At 43.9% G+C, this 16,096-nt stretch overlaps 1 protein-coding gene across 4 annotated transcripts in view; it reads left to right on the top strand.

The window, feature by feature from the left end:
- CDCA2 (cell division cycle associated 2) overlaps window positions 1-2,219 on the top strand; it is a 48,727-nt gene extending 46,508 nt beyond the window's left edge. For 3 of the 4 annotated variants that reach the window (XM_053668041.1, XM_053668040.1, XM_053668042.1), the window contains exon 15: window positions 434-2,219. In XM_053668041.1, the coding sequence (XP_053524016.1) occupies window positions 434-1,635 (1,202 nt within the window). In that variant the 3' untranslated portion in view covers window positions 1,636-2,219. The remainder of the gene's footprint in view (window positions 1-433) is intronic. The other variant, XM_037163473.2, reaches the window with a different exon arrangement.
- The last annotated feature ends 13,877 nt before the right edge of the window (window positions 2,220-16,096 follow it).

The following is a 16,096-nucleotide window of genomic DNA, read 5'->3' as shown; positions in this document are numbered from 1 at the left end:
GCAGCCAGGGCTGTATTAATTTTTTAACACAAAGTGTAAGATCTAAAGTCTTCAGGGAGAACCGTTTTGGCAAAGTCCTTAAATCTCCCAGAATTCCAAGTTTTCTTTCCTCTACGTTTCAGAAGCACAATGTTGCCCATTTTCAGTGATTCATTTTTAAGGAAATGGGAAATGTAGCTGCCTCATGCTCATTGACCTTGTGGTGAGAGAACTATATTAGAATAGAGGAAGCAATTTCAGATACACTTCTCATTTTCCTGGTGTGTGGTTATGGGCTTTATTAATTCATACATTAACTACTTGTTCCCTTAGCCTGTGGGTTGGGAAGGAAGGACAAGAGAAAGAGCAGATGACAGATGGGGCAAGTACAATGGGATGTTTTGTGTGTATGGCTACTTTTTAATTAGATTCAAACTTATTTACATGCCCATAGATGATTTCAGCTCAAATGGTGAACTCGAAGAAAGGAAGCTTCCTGGAAGAAAGAATCTTTTCCCTCAGAACTCAGAAGAATTCAATAAGTACAATGTGTCTGAATTCTGCAGTTCTTACATAAAAAGTTCCTTGTCGCTTATTAATGCCACTTTTGATCAGAATTCAAGTATAAATACTATGGGAATCCATGCAAATAAAATTATTCCAAAAGCAGAAGTTAAGTTGGAAAGTGAAAATGACTTAAAAACTGCAACCAGGAATGAAAACAGCCATATTTCTTGTGCTTCTGTGACTGAAAAACCCATCGTGTCAGATGGTCCACAGTCCGATTTTATCAGGCAGCCCCAAGAGGGTTCTGCTGCTGGTCAAAATGTGGGAAATCTTCAGAGCTTTGAAATTTCAGGAGAAGGAAAGTGTGAACAAAAAGATGACTTCTTAGTAGGACCGGAAGGAAAACTGCAGACTGAGGATTTCACGTCTGGCTCACAAAAAGAATGTGATTATTCAGAAGATGTCTTAATTGACGAAAGAAAAAAGAAAAGTCAAATTGAGGATTTGGGAAGAAACTCCACGAAAAGCAGAAGGGATGTGAGTTGCGAAGGGAAATCACAAAGGCACTCTATGTGCTCTCTTGATGATCACCGTTTATCTTTGGGAGAAAAAGGAATGCACAAACCTTCCTACAGTGTGGGCAGCTCTGCAGAAATTAGTTTGGAAAATTCTGAACTGTGTAAAGATTTATCTGACTCCATAGAACAAACCTTTCAGAGAACAAATAGGGAGGCAAGAGTCCGACGTAGCACAAGGCTACAGAAAGACTTGGAAAGTGAAGGACTTGTATGGATTTCACTTCCAGTCCCTTCCGCTTCCTGCCCCTCCCAAAGAGCCAGAAGGAGAACCATGCATACATTAGACAGCAGAGGATTTGAAAGTGTGTCCCCTAGGAAAGAAACTGTGTCCTTCAGGCAAAAAATGGGGATACCCTGCTCCATATCAAATCAAGAAAACAGTGAGGGCTTTGCGGACACTTTTTCCCGTGTACCTGGGAAAAGGAGGAAGAGCTTTTGTACATCTGCACTTGCAGACACTGCAAACACGAAGCACAAATGCTATAAAAGAAGACCCTTCCCCAGCCAGAAGGGAGAAGGCTCTCCAGATGATGCCGGAAGAATGAACCGCGTCGGAGAACTGCAGCAATAGCTGACGAACGTGTGGCATGAGGGATGCTGACCACCCGGGCTGGAGAGATCCTGCCATCCTAGCTCCTGTTATTTGTTCAACTTCAGTGTTTAAACATTTCAAATAAAGTCATGTGAGTTGAACCTACTTTTAAGTAGACATAAGTGAATTTCTTTTCATTAAAAAATAAATGTATTAAATATGCCCTTCCCCCAGATGGTAAATGCTTTATTAATATTTTGCTAAAAAGGATTGTTTTTAGACCCAATAATGTGTCTTAAGTTCGTTTTATGTTAGTACATATTCACCACCAAAGGATTTGAACTGTTGAAAAAAATTATCTTTTAGAATTGGCGCATTACATCTAAATGAGAAGGTTTTGTTTTTTTAATTGACATAAGTAATGTAACTATGAAAGTGGATGTTAATACAAGGTGGAAAGCTGTTTTTAAAAATGTGTTTCTATTTAAAAAATACTGCAGAAAACTGGTTAAAAGTTTTAAAAATTAGAGTAGATGGAAATTGTAAAACTTGTTTTCTCTTTAAGCTAAAGTTAAGAGAAGCTTAATTAAATGACTTGCTATAGCTGTCTGAAATGAAAATTTTATTTCTTAGATTAAAATCAAAGCATGGAATTTTGGAAGTCTTTTCAATGATCGGAATATCGGGGGGCGGGTGAGGGGGCAAAATTAGTTTTAAAGTTGTTTGTGTATAAAATAATAAATAATAATACAAGAATAAGCTGTTTTGTGTACTTACAGCTATAAACCTACCTTTCCCTATATGATAAATGTGTCATTATAAAATGAAAATATAACTTAATGAATGTGATGAAAGCATTTTGTTCTTTAAACAAAATTCTTAAAAGTTTTGTGGGGTGAGAGGTGGATGATTGGTTTTTGGTGAAAATACAGCAGTTTAGTTGAAGACTAATTTCCCAGATTATTCAAATTATTCACAGGTAATTTGGGATTTATTTTATGGTTCTCCTTAAAAAATTGTTTTTAAGTCCAAAAAACTTTAAGTCCAAAATGAGCTGACTGACATGAAACGTGGTGGTAGGTTGCTGGTTTCCTTTTCAACAAGGTATTTTCCAGCTGCTTTAATTCTGACTTTTTTCTATAGTGTCAAGTATGTGCATACTATCTCTTGTCTTGGATTTTCCAGTTATGCCTCAGCCCTGTAGCAATATATCCTGCTTCCTATCACCATTTTGGTGATAGAAGTTTGAAAATCTAAATTGTTATATATCTGGCACTTGTGAATGTGCTTAAATCATGTATCATTAAACAGTTGTCTTTGGGATCCTTGAAATCATTAAACTCCCCCTCTGTGATAGCAGAAGCCTGTTAACAAATAGTGCTCTCTATAAACGACCCTCCAGGGGAGAGAGCTCCCGCCGGGCGCCCATTTCCCCTCCTCGGATAGAGACTATTTGTTACCTTCTTGGCACCAACAGGTCTGGGCCTCCTGCTGGCAAAGACTAATGTATTTTACATTAACACTCAAAGTGATCCCCAATTTCTTCTGCTAAAGGGTAGATTGTTTTAAAAATTCTTTTATCTTTACACGTAAATTTTTTATGGACTCCCCCCACCCTTTTATAGTTTAGTGTGGTTGAGAAATGTATACCACTGAAAACAAGCCACACACACAAAAAAGAACTAATTAAAACTTCTTACGAAGCTTTTTGGTTTTGGAATTAAAAAAAAAAAACTTTCAGAAATGTAAGATGTTAGGGGGCCTTGTTTTCTGTTAAGTTTTTGTATTCTTTGTTTAACACTCAAGTTAAAAAATGTTATTTTTTCCTTTTAATTTCTATGATCTTTAACCTCAATCTCATTTGTCTTTGAATTTTTATAATTTCAGATACTTTGTTTTATTCCTCAAAGCGCTGATGAGGAATAAACATTTTGGTGAGGGAAACATTTTGGTGTATGATTTTTTTTCACTTGACTTTTCAAATGTAAAATTGTTCTCATTTCTAGTATTTACAGATAAAAATACACAGACACTTTACCAGCTGTGTTGGTTTCAAAATGTTTCAGTGTGTATGTTTTGGTGTTATTTACTAAGAACAAACAGGCATTTTTCCTAAAAAGATTGGCTCTGAGAAATTAAAGCAATTTAGGCCCCGTTTTATCTGATTTGTCTCATTTGCATGATAAAAATTTGTGAAAAGTCGATGATTTCTGTATTTGACATCTGTGCTTCTTTTTAATAGTTTCTCTTCACTTGTGGTCCAGTGAAAAACTTGGCTCAAATTCGTTTTTTCTGGCTTTACCTTTTTACTGCTGTAACTGTTGACATTTGGCCTTAGAAACTCATCATCCTGCTGCTGTATTTCCTTGTTTGTCCAGGAGATGGCAGCCTGACATCTGGAGTTTTTTCTGCACCAGGTGCCAGAGAGCCAGGGCAGATCTTGCTGCCATGGGTACCTACCTCCCTTTCACTTTATGTTTACTCATTTTTATTACAAAAGTAATGCGGCTATTGAAAAAAGTAGAAAACTGTACACAATTAAAAACTGTCTTCTTGCACCCCGTGCCAGCCAGCATCCTCTAGCCACACCCTCCTCTCTGCAGCTTCCTTAAATGCAAACACTGTGAACAACCCCGGGCACAGCGTCCAGACCTCTGCCCGGGTGAACATGACTGTACGTCCTGTTGTTTTCTGATGGGATCTATAGGTGCTTCTTTGCAACTTGACTTTTTTATTCAACAAAATACCATGCATGTTCTTCAGTCTTAACAAGGGATCCCTAGTGCTCTTGTCTTTCAAACCTCTATTACCGAATTATGTGATTTTGCTATTTGTAATTTAGTCATTTCCTTCCTAATGCATATACTACTCGTCTTCATCTTTTTGTTATTGAAAATTAAGCGTCACTGGGCTTGTATGGAAATGTAAGATAAATTCCTTGAAATTAAAATGGTTATTAAGTTCTCTTTTATAAATCACACCCAGCAAAGTCCTTTTATAAAAGTTTTGGTGTCTTCGCCTCCTCTGTGTCTCTCGTATCTTCCTGCCACTTGGCCTCCATTTCCTCCTGCCCGCCCCCTCCCCCTGTGGACGCTGAAGCCGTAGCACTGAGGGTCAGGCTTGGATTTGGCCTGACAAGAAAACACGATGAATAATGCCTGATTCATGCTTTATATTGAGAGAGCTTTTTCTTTTTACATCAAGTTTATTGAGGGGTAATTAACCTACAGTGGAGTTCACCCTTTTGAGCACACAGTTTGACTTTTAGCAAATTCATACAGTCCTGGAACAACTACCATGGTCAAGTAATAGAACACTTGCATCTCCCCAAAAGTTTTCTCCTGCCTCTTCCCAGCCAGTCTCCCTTTGCCCCAACCCTGGCCTCTCCCAGCCGGTCGCCTGATACCTAGAGGTTCGCCTTCCCCATAACGTCACATAAATGGGATCCTACGGTGTGTGCCCTCTTTAAACCTAGCACAATGCTTTTGAGATTCATCAACGTTGTAGGTCATAAGTTGTTTATGCCTGTGTATTGCTGTATAGCGTTCCATTTTACAGATGTACCAATTTATTTATTCACGAACGGACGGATATTTGGGTTCTTTCTGTGTTTTGATTGTTACAAATAAAACTGCTGTAAACAGTCACATGTGGAACATTTTTACAGACGCATGTTTCCACTTATCTTGGGTAAATACCTAGGAGTGGGGTTTCCGAGTGTAGCATTGGGATTTGTTGTAACTGTTTAGAACCTGCCAAGCCCTTCCGAGTGGTTGTGCTGTTTCGTATTCTTACCGGCAGCACAGTTGTTGCAGCGCCTCGCCAGCCCCGGCGCTGGCAGGCTTTTTCACCGCAGCCGCTGGAGGAGGCGTGCGATGCCGTATAGCTCCTTGCAGTTTTGGTGTGCGTGTCCCTAATGAGTGTCTTTTCCTCTGTGTGTACCCCCTCTGTGTGTCCTCTTACTTGAAGTGTCAGTTCAGCTCCCGCTCATGCTTTCTTGTCACTGATAACTATGGAGTTGAAAGAGCTCTTTGGCTACAAGGCCTTTATTGGATATATGTCTGCGAATATTTTTTTCCTAGCCAATAGCCACTCTTATTTTCTTAGCAGTAGCTTTTGAAAAGCAGATACAAATTTTGATATAATCTAATTTGTTCATTTTAATCTTTAATGGTTCATTCTTTTGTGTCCTAGCCAAGAAATCTTGGGCAAACTCAAAGGCACTAAGGTTTTCTCCCACATTTTCTTCAAGTTTTATAGCTTTAACTCTTAGGTGTTAGGTCTACGCTGAGTTATTTTTTATATAATTGTGTGAGGTGAAGATTTTTTTAAATGGAAATCATCCTTGCGCATTTTTCTTTGCATCACAATGGAACCTTTGTTGAAATCAGTTGGCCTTATTGTATGTGTAGGTCTGTTTCTGGGCTTTATTCTCCTCCATTGATATATGGGTCTGTTCATAGATCAACATCATACCATCTTGATTGCTGTAAGAAAGCTTTAAAAATTTTTTTTACTGTGAATCTGTATCATAGTAAATGTTTAAAGTTCTTTTTGTGAAGGAAGAGGCCAGTAGAAGCAAAGGATTGACCAACCAGTTTTGTTTGGAGCCTACAGCTATTCCCGCACCTGCCTCACCATTTAGGGCGACAAGTCAGTAAATCCTGCGCTATCACAAATACGGCAAGGAAACCAGCCTCCTCGGGGTACTGATATATTCGGCCTAATCTTCTGGTAAACTGGTTTGCTGTAGTTGCTAATTTAAAATTGTCACCCTGAGTTCCTGTAGGATTAGTCATTGAGAAGGAACTGTCTTTTGAACATTGTATGATATTGGTGAGAAAAATGGAGTTGAATTAAAATAAAGTTCAAAATTGATTGCCAAAAAATTATCTAATAAGCCTGATTTCATTTCTTCTCAGAAATGAAGGTTTTATTTTAGTTTGGTTCAGTATAAAAATGGTCACATAAAATATGTCGGAAAGTAACCTTAGCATTTGAGAATTACTCCTTAATGTGGGAAAACTCCCTTGCACCAGGTCTTCCTAGGTAGGCAGATGGTGGACTCATTCATGTCTCTGCCAGGCATTAATGTGGCCACTGCCTCTTTAAAGGGGCAGAATTTCCCTGCAGGGTATGATCAGAAGGAAGGCCCGGGGCCTCTCAGCCTCAGAGGTGGCACCAACTGCAGACACTGTGAGGTGGTTTTGTGCTTTCCTGGAAGAAGCGATGCTTGCACAAAGCTGACTGATAGGCATTTTAGGGCACTCCGGATCCAAAAGGCACATTATGTTCCAAACTGCCTTTCACCTTCACTTACTGAGACTGGACCATGTAAGTTGGCTCCATTTCATACACCTTTTTGTTTTTAAACATTTTGCTCAACTTCCCATTCTAGCCTAACCTATGAATACATCTGGATGAAGCTTGGAATCAAAACTGGACCGGAGATTGTAGATTCCTTTAAAATGTAACAGGTATGCTTGATTTTAAAGAAGTCTCCCCTCTTGAACGGGGAAGCGGCTCTGGCTTTTGTGCTTCCAGGTCGTGCATTGTCCCCGGAGGGCTGACCCTGGGCTCAGAGCCCCTGACCAGACCGAGTGAGCAGTACTGATGTGCCATTACATTACAGAAGTCACAGCACATGTGGAAAAGTGTTTTTTTTTTTATCCTAAATTCATTTGAAGATTATTTCATAGCCTGAGCTTGGCTCCAGAATGGACTAATTATGAATGTCCTCTGGACTAACATTTCCAGTGTGTCTAATGCTGTATTGCTTTGTCATTTGCATACATTCATTCTGTGATGCTTCTCTGCTTTTTGCGACATCACGATCTAGATTGCAAGTCACACAGTAGCTTTAGTGAGAAGAGAAGTAACTACTGCTGTTCTCCCGATAAATGCATTGTCCCACATCTTCAACCAGGATTATGCTCGGCCTCCAGGGACCTTAATTTTAAGATTTATTAGAAAGGCTTTAGAGGATTTTAGGATACTGGGAAGCAAGGATTCTTCTGGAACTTTTTCTATATCACTGACTTGAAAAGGGAAAATAAATGAGCAGACATATTAAAGAAAACTACAAGTTTGCCTTTTCTAAGGGGCAGGCGGGGGTTTCCAACATTGCCCGAGATCGGTGGAGAGCCGCCTTCCTTCCATCTCTTTCTCGTCTGTCCGTGCACACACACTGTCTGATGCGGCGGCTTAATGTATGTTCCCACGGTAAAAGTGGCCTCCCTCAGGGTGCCAGCCACGGGCGTTTTGAATTTGAGTGTAATGCAAGAAAATTCAAATCGTGTAATTTCTTAAGTTTCAAATTCCTGAAACTGCATGCGTCTGTGACTTAAAGCCCTGAAATGTAAAAGATAACACGTCTCTCTACTACATGTCATTTTTATTCTCATGGCTTTTACTCACCCGCTTAAAATTGGCTTTTTTAGAACAGTTTCTTCCACCGTGGTAGTGCTTTGCAGTGGTAGCTGTAGTGATTTGTTCATGGCATTTCTTATTTTTGTCATTTAACAACCACCTGCTTTTCCAGAGTTCGGTATCCTGGGTAAACAGGAAGGAAATGTCATCGTTTTCTCGGCGGGGCCATCAGATAAGGTGGCACTGGAGCCTGCAGAAATAGGCTCTTCCAGATGTACGGTCTGAGGCTGAAATACTCTCTTTTTAGTTTAACATTGGTGTCAAACTGTTGAAGCTTCATAGAGAAAGGGAGTAAAAGGACTTCCCAGTTCCAGTGAGGTGACTCAGGTGTCAGGCGCTGGGAGGTCACACATGCGGTTTGTGCTTTGGGCACAGTGTGCTTGTCGCCTCGTTCCTCCAGTGTGAGCCGTTCCTCCAGTGTGAGCCGTCCCTCATGTTCAGTAGGCGTCGGGAATGGAGATTGCAGAAGCGTTCCCTCGCTCCAACCTGGAAAACCCAGTGTTGGTCTTGGGTGGTTTCCAGTGACCCTGTGCTCCCTTCTTCCTGCCCCCTGTGCAGATTTGGGACCGGGCAGCCATTTCTGTTTTGGGAAGGGAAAGGAGACAGATATAATGAATGACTTTTATTGTGCAATATTTCAAACTCTCTTGAATGCATTCGAATGCGATGGAAACTGTTCTGCCGTGTGTCATAGCCAAAACAAACAAAACATATTCCCTAAACCTGCATGTGTGTTTCTCTCAAACTGGCAGTAGTTCGGGCTCAGCTCTCAAACAAGAATTTGGTTTGACGATTTTTAGCCCTTGTTCATCTGAACATTAGAGTAGGTCACAGCCAAAGCAAATACTGTGGGGAAAAATTAATACACATATTTACAGCTTGCAGGTGTCATTTAGAGAGAAAAAAACAGATACTTGTCTTATGGAATCACATTTGTGGTAATACTTTTAAATAGACTACTTTTTTTTGCTGATATTTAAAAAAATGAACTTCTCTCTGATAATTGTAACTCCAAATGTAAATAAATTCTGCAGAGGTCCCAGAAGAGTGATAAAGGCATGGATTTAAGTATTTAAACATCTAGAAAGACCACTGAGAACCGGAATTCTAGGAATATCAGACTGTGCAAATATTCAGTAAACCCCCCCCCCCACTGGTAGCCTTCTGTGGCCCCCGGAGAACCCGTCTGATGATGGTCAGACTCCTTTCTGATGCCACCTGCCCGAGGTCGTATGCTGACTCTGGCCACCCTTGCCGGGGCCGGTGAGTGCTCCGACACCCTGGACCCCCGGGGAGAAAGTGCTCTGCACGGTCGAGATAGTTCATTTTGTGAGGTGCCGTTGGGCTTCCTGACCCTGGCACGATATATTTGTCATTGGTCACAATCATAACTTGAAATTTATGGTCATCTGTGACCAGCAGGCTCTTGGTTTATGCCTTCAACAAGAAATACTGGAAACACATTTTTAAGCCCAGCCATCAGCCTCTTAAAATGGCAGCAAAGACTTAATTCGCCTTTAAAGTCCTCCTTTGAAATACAAACTTGTAATCCCCATCGAATATTTTGGTGTGTGACCTTCTCACTGGCTCAGCTGTGGTCCCATCAGCGGGCCTGCCCGGCCATTGTGAGGGGAAGTCATTTGAAGGGGTGGGTGCTCAGCTCGCCTGCTGTTCCCCAAGGGTGGGGAACAGGCCACCGTGGGGGGAGGCGTGTCTTGGGCTCTCGGGCTGATGAGAGGTCAGCGTGAGTGTACAGATGACTCGAGGGGAGGCAGGGGTAGCAGGAAGCAAACTTCTTGATAAACAGCTGGCACTTATTTGTCTATTTTAAATATTCCCTAAAGTTCTTAGTCTTCAGATTTAAATGGGCTTCTTTCACTGGGTGATATAGGAATAACTGGACACTCATTTATCTATGATCTGCTTTTTTTGAATAGCCCTGTGTGAGTTGAAGAGTTCCTTTTTTACCTAAGTACACTTTGTTTAAATAAATTCTCATCCCACAATATATTTCCTGATTTCTTTTTTTGAGGCGAGGGGTAAGGAGAATTGTCAGTATGAGAAACATCAATGGTCGCCTCCCAGCAATGGTTTCATCCCAGGTTTCATCCGACCGGGGAGAGGAAACCTGCAACCTTTTGGTGTGACAAGGCTCCAACCAAGTCACCCAGCCAGGGCTGAGTAAACTTTTTTTTTGTTTTTTAAATATATTTTGTTGATTATGCTATTACAGTTGACCCATTCCCCCCCCTTTATTCTCTTCCACCCGGCACACCCCCTCCCACCCATATTCTCCCCCTTTAGTTCATGTTCATGGGTCATACATATAAGTTCTTTGGCTTCTACCTTTCCTACACTATTCTAAACCTCTCCCTGTCTATTTCCTACCTACCTTATTCTCTGTACCTTTTTCCCCTTTCACACCCCTGTTGCTAACCCTCCATGTGATCTCCATTTCTGTGGTTTTGTTCCTGTTCTAGTTGTTTGCTTAGTTTGTTTTTGTTTTTGCTTTAGGTTCAGTTGTTAATAACTATGAGTTTGCTGTCCTTTCACTGTTCATGTTTTTTATCTTCTTTTTCTTAGATAAGTCCCTTTAACGTTTCATATAAGGGCTTGGTGATGATGAACTCTAACTTGACCTTACCTGGGAAGCACTTTGTCTTCCCTTCCATTCTAAATGAAAACTTTGCTGGTAGAGCAATCTTGGGTGTAGGTCCTTGCCTTCCATGACTTTGAATACTTTCCAGCCCCTTCTTGCCTGCAAGGTCTCTTTTGAGAAAACTGCTGACAGTCTGATGGGAACTCCTTTGTAGGTGACTGTCTCCTTTTCTCTTGCTGCTTCTAGGATTCTCTCCTTCATTTTAATCTTGGCTAATGTAATGATGATGTGCCTTGGTGTGTTCCTTCTTGGATTCAACTTCTTTGGGACTCTCTGAGCTTCCTGGACTTCCTGGAAGTCCTTTGCCAGATTGGGGAAATTCTCCTTTATTATTTGTTCAAATAAGTTTTCCACTCATGGCTGTTCCTCTTCCCCTTCTGGTACCCCTATAATTCAGATGTTGGAAAGTTTAAAGATGTGCTGCAGGTTCATAAGCCTCCACACTTTTTTTGAATTCTTGTTTCTTCACTCTGTTATGGTTAAATGTTTGTTTCTTCCTTCTGGTCCACACTGCTGATTTGAGTCCCAGTTTCCTTCTCTTCACTGTTGGTTCCCTATACATTTTTCTTTATTTCACTTAGCATAGCCTTCATTTTTTCCTCTAATTTGTGACCAAATTCAACTAATTCTGTGAGCATCCTGATTACCAGTGTTTTGAACTCTGCATCTGATAGGGTGGCTATCTCTTCATTGCTTAGTTGTGTATTTTTTCTGGAACTTTGGTCTTCCGTTTGGGCTCCCTGCCCCCCCCGTCTCAGTGCGCCTGTTACATAGTGAGGGGTGGAGCCTTAGGTGTTCACCAGGGTGGAGCAACCCATGTCACTGTGTTGTGATGCTGTATGTGGGGGAGGGATCCGAGAGGGAACAGTGCTGCTTTCTTTGTTTTCTGCCAGTTTTCAGTCACTTCTTCTGCTACCCTCAATCAAGTTGGGCCCTTCTGGTGCTGATTCCCGGGTGGGTAGGTTTGTGTACATTCTAGGACCCTGTGGGTCTCTCCACTGAACTCACACCTGTGAGACTGAGAGTTTCTCTCGTTCCTGCCTCAAGCCCCACAGGTATTTTCAGTCAGAGGTTTGAGGCTTTATTTCCCCACACTGGAACCCTGGTTTGCACGGTCTGTCTCCCTCCCCAGTTGTTCCTCCCAGTTTATCTGCATGCAAAGGTGGGACCACTCGGTCTGTCAGCCACTGCCCTGCCTCAAGTCCTCTCTGCCCGGCTACCCATCTCCACCCCTGCTACTGGTCTGGATGAATGTGTCTTCTTTAACTCCTTGGTTGTCGGACTTCCATACAGTTCAGTTTTCTGTCGTCAGTTCTGGCTGTTTTTTGTTTTTAAACTTCTTGTCATTCTTTTGGTTGTGCGAGGAGGCACACTGTGTCTACCTATGCCTCCATCTTGGCCAGAAGTTGAGTAAACTTATTTTTAAATGAAAAGTAATACACCTTGTGCAACCAAGTTGGGAGGCCCTAATCCCCACTGTGGCTTCCTTTCCCCTGGAGAAACCACCCGGCCACGAATCCAGGGGCACCTACCTAATCTCATAACCCTTGATCTAGGTGTTGACCCTCTACCTTTAAAAGTTTTTTGCAGCCTGCATACAACATATGTTTTGTAACAGTAAAACATACAAAACACCCTTCTAACATATCATCATGTATTTCCCCATCTCTGGGAGTATGTGGTGAGACAAGCCATTGTTTCCCTCTTGGAAGAAGAACCAGAGGTGAATGATTTTCCATGTAGGCAGCAAGGAATGATGAAACCAGGGAAAGATGTGGGCCTCCTGCTGGTGGGCTGCTATTCTAGCTCGTTCAGTGACCTCCAGCCCCTGGGTGCTTCCGGAGAGCAGGCCACTTTGGCACTGGTCAGCTGTTCTTGTAAGAGTTGGAGGAGCCCTTGGAATCCACCGCCACAGTGGGGTTTTGAAACTGTCCAGAGGCTCACAAATAATCGGAGTTGCATATGTTTTCTCTAGGTGGATGATGAGTGTTGATTTACATTTTCTTCTTGAATATTTTTTGGGAGAAAGGGGACTGGGAGCAGGCGAGGAGCCAGAAGAAATGCTGTTTAAACTAGAAATCGCAACGGCATCTGTGTTTAGATGCCGCCACTTTGAACAAGCAGCGTTGTTGACTCAATCCCTGAAGGATGTGCCCACTGTCCTGGAGCTGCCCTGGAGCCGTTCTGGAGCTGTCCTGGAGCCGCCCTGGAGCTGTCCAGCTGGGTTTGTGGCCTCTGCTTCTGCAAAAGAGGAAACCATTCTGGGCGTGTCCTGGACACTTGGGAGGCGTGCATCCTTTGGACATCTCACTGCCTTCCTGGCTCATGCTCTGCTCCTGCCACCAGGCCAGAGCTGAAACAGTATTAAGATGTTTTCCTCAACCTTGTCCCCAGAAAGACACTCTGTTTCCAGAAGATTGTTCTCCCCTGGGCATTACATCATGAATTGATTCAGTTCTTGGAGGAAGAAATTGGACAAAATATAAGAGATTACCTCTTGGGGAAACATACTTAAGTTGTTAAGTATTCCCACCAGAAAACTAAGAAACTGCTTATATATGACTACTCTGTCCACATTTAACCTTTCCCCTTATTGCAGCTGAGCAGAGTGCTTTTTTTCTCTAAAAGTTTGTTGTAGTAGGGGTCAGGCAGAACATTTCTCCTTTTTTTTTTTTTTAAAGGAACACAAGTAGTCTTTGTTTTTACTGTTACCCAGACTTCCTCAGTTTCATGAGTCAGGGTGTGCCATCAGACCGCATACCAGGGTAGGAGGCTGCAGCCACAAAGGTGGCCTTCCGCTGCTCCTGGACAGTCTCCCAGGGAGCGGTAAGAAGGGGCACAGCTGGGGCAGGCACTGCTTGGTACACTTCATATCCCGGAAGGGTCTCATGGCCTCTGGGCATCATGGCTGTGGCTGTCTGAAAGGAAGGCCCCGGTTGTCCAGTATTTGGGAGGCACCAGCACGGCCTTGGGGGCAGAGTGGCCCCACAGGCAATGTCCAGGCTGAGGGAGGAGGGCCAAGTTTCCCTTTTCCTGGGGACCCGTTCTTGGGCAAGGACGTCTGTGATGAGTGAAATGACTCCCCTCTGATAAATAACTGTGGTAAGAAATGTGGGAGCGGTTTTCTTTTCCAAGTTCACAAGTTGGACCAGGGAAGGGAGGGGGTGGGTAGAATTGGCGGAATCCATCTGCTGGCTTCAGAGAGCGCAAACTTGGAACGGTGAGCAGAATGGAGGGAAGGACCGATAGACCACAGAGATGGGCAGTGAAACAGCAGGCCTTTCATCACCCAGTGCCCCGCTGGTACCGGGAAGCCAGTCAACACCCAGAGCCTAGTTAACACATTACAGGACTGTGCACAGAGCTGGCAACGCTGCCGACTTCCTTTTCAGAAGGAGGACATTCTCACCATGTCAATGACCCTAAATTACTGCCTTGTCTCCTAAGTCCCCAATCAGAAGGTCTTGACGGGATCCCCGGTCCTGTCCATTCCCTTATCTGTGCCAGTAACAGCCCTGCGGTGGCCATGTCTACCGGCATCCTCAGAAACAGCTGCACTTCTGAAGTTCACGGCTGAGGGCACATGACAGCCTCCCTCCATGGGCTGCAGCGGGGGATGTCCAGGGCACGGGGACCCCTCTAGTGTTTTTGCAGCTTCCTGTGATTCCATAGTTACTTCGAAATAAAATTTAAAAACATGAAGTGCTGACTACGTCCATGCCACCTGGCACGTGCCTGTCTGACCTCATCTGATCTTGGAGGCTGAGTGGGGTCGGGCCAGCGGGCACTGGGACGGGGGCTGCCAGGGACTCACTGGTGCAGCGGGCCTTTGCCCGCCTCTCTTTTGGCCATAGGCCCAGTGAGGTTCCACACAGACAGAAAGACACACATTAAAAAAAAAGTAAACCACGTAGAAAACTAGAAAAGTCAGTTCATCTCAGTTACCTTGTCTGTACAATGGAAACAGTGGTGATGCCTCCTTCGTGTGGCTGCTGTGGAAGTCAGGTAACAGAGATGCGCTGCCTCTCGCGCTCCTCCACCCGGCGTTCTGCACCCTCTGGTTACAGAGGCCGTTTCCCTGGGCACAGAGTGTGCCTGGAGAGGAAAAGGCTCCCAGCTGGGGTTCACCTCTAGTGTCATCCCTGTGGTAGGTGTTTTCCCCTGTGCCCTGGTTTTACGTGGTCTCCTTACTTGGCCCGTGTTACAGGTAAGGAAGCTGAGACCGGAGGTTCATGGGATGCAAGCACACAGCTAGCAAATGGCAGAGCTGGAATTAGGAGTCTGCTTTAATCGCAGGTCCATTCCCTGATGCACGTGGTCTAACCAGAGAGGCAAAGATTCGGGGGTTGTGAAAGGAGAAGCGTGATGCAGGGCAGGCGGGAATTTCCTCCGTGCCGGACTTGCTGTGACCCGAAGTGCCCTGGATGGGCAGCTGCTGCCCTGTGCTCCACAGTTTCAGACGCAGTGGCCCTTTGTTCCGTGTGGGGGTGTCTTCCACTTCTAGTCTCTCCTTTGTGTCCTTAGCCCAGAGGCACATCCCATGTGTCTTGAAAAGGAAGTCCTATTAGTACATCAGTTCCGACCACAGCAATCCTCACTCCTAGTTTAGATTTTTCTGTATTACATTTCAGGGGAGGGGCTATGTATATCTAGCAAGGTTAGATTGTTAATCCCATGCTGAATGCTTTAGCTCTTGCTAAAATTTTATACATTCTATTCAAAATGTTAGCCTTGCTCTAGTGTTTTCCTAGCCATGGAAATGAAATACATGGTTATTTTCACCACCCGAAATGGGCCCGCTTCTGGTGCCACAGTGCGAGGCCAGGTGCGCCTTTCAGCCAGTGACCAAAGAATCTTGCCAGAGGTTTTCACTAAAGGCTGTAAGAGCAGAGTTTCTGTTGGGGCTTTGCCCATCCTAAGTCGGCTCTGGGGTGACTCGAGGTACACAGACACTCTTGGCCCCTGCGGGACACTGTAGCCCCAGGAGGAAGCCTGTCTGGGCTGTGAGTAGCTGCAGCCACGGGGGCATCTGGAAGTCGGAGGGCGCGCCAGCACAGGGGCTCTGCTGAAGGCTCCATGTGGCCCGTGCCACAAGGAGTGTTCACTCAGTGACAGTGGCCGGACAGTGAGCAGAGCATAAGTTTAGTTGCAGGTTAGTGTCACATGGAGGAGCTGGTGGAAGTTGAGGGGCCCCTCAGGCTCCTGGCTCTACGTAGCCAAGACGGTGGTACCAAGAATTACAGGTGAGATATGGCAGGTCCCTTCCAAAGGAGTCAGCCCCAGTTTGGGGACAGCACACCCATTTTCCTCAACAGCTCCTGCCAGGGCATTGGGAACCCATCTTCTGAACAATGTAGTTTTCATTTCACGGCGACTCTGTCTTACCATGTCCCTATGCTAAGGACATGAGCA

The sequence above is a fragment of the Artibeus jamaicensis genome, unplaced genomic scaffold (genome assembly GCF_021234435.1).
Source record: "Artibeus jamaicensis isolate MK-2021 breed Jamaican fruit bat unplaced genomic scaffold, CSHL_Jam_final contig_477, whole genome shotgun sequence".
Classification (NCBI taxonomy): domain Eukaryota; kingdom Metazoa; phylum Chordata; class Mammalia; order Chiroptera; family Phyllostomidae; genus Artibeus; species Artibeus jamaicensis.
Note: the sequence above shows the minus strand (reverse complement) of the source record. Positions and strands in the feature narration are given on the sequence as shown.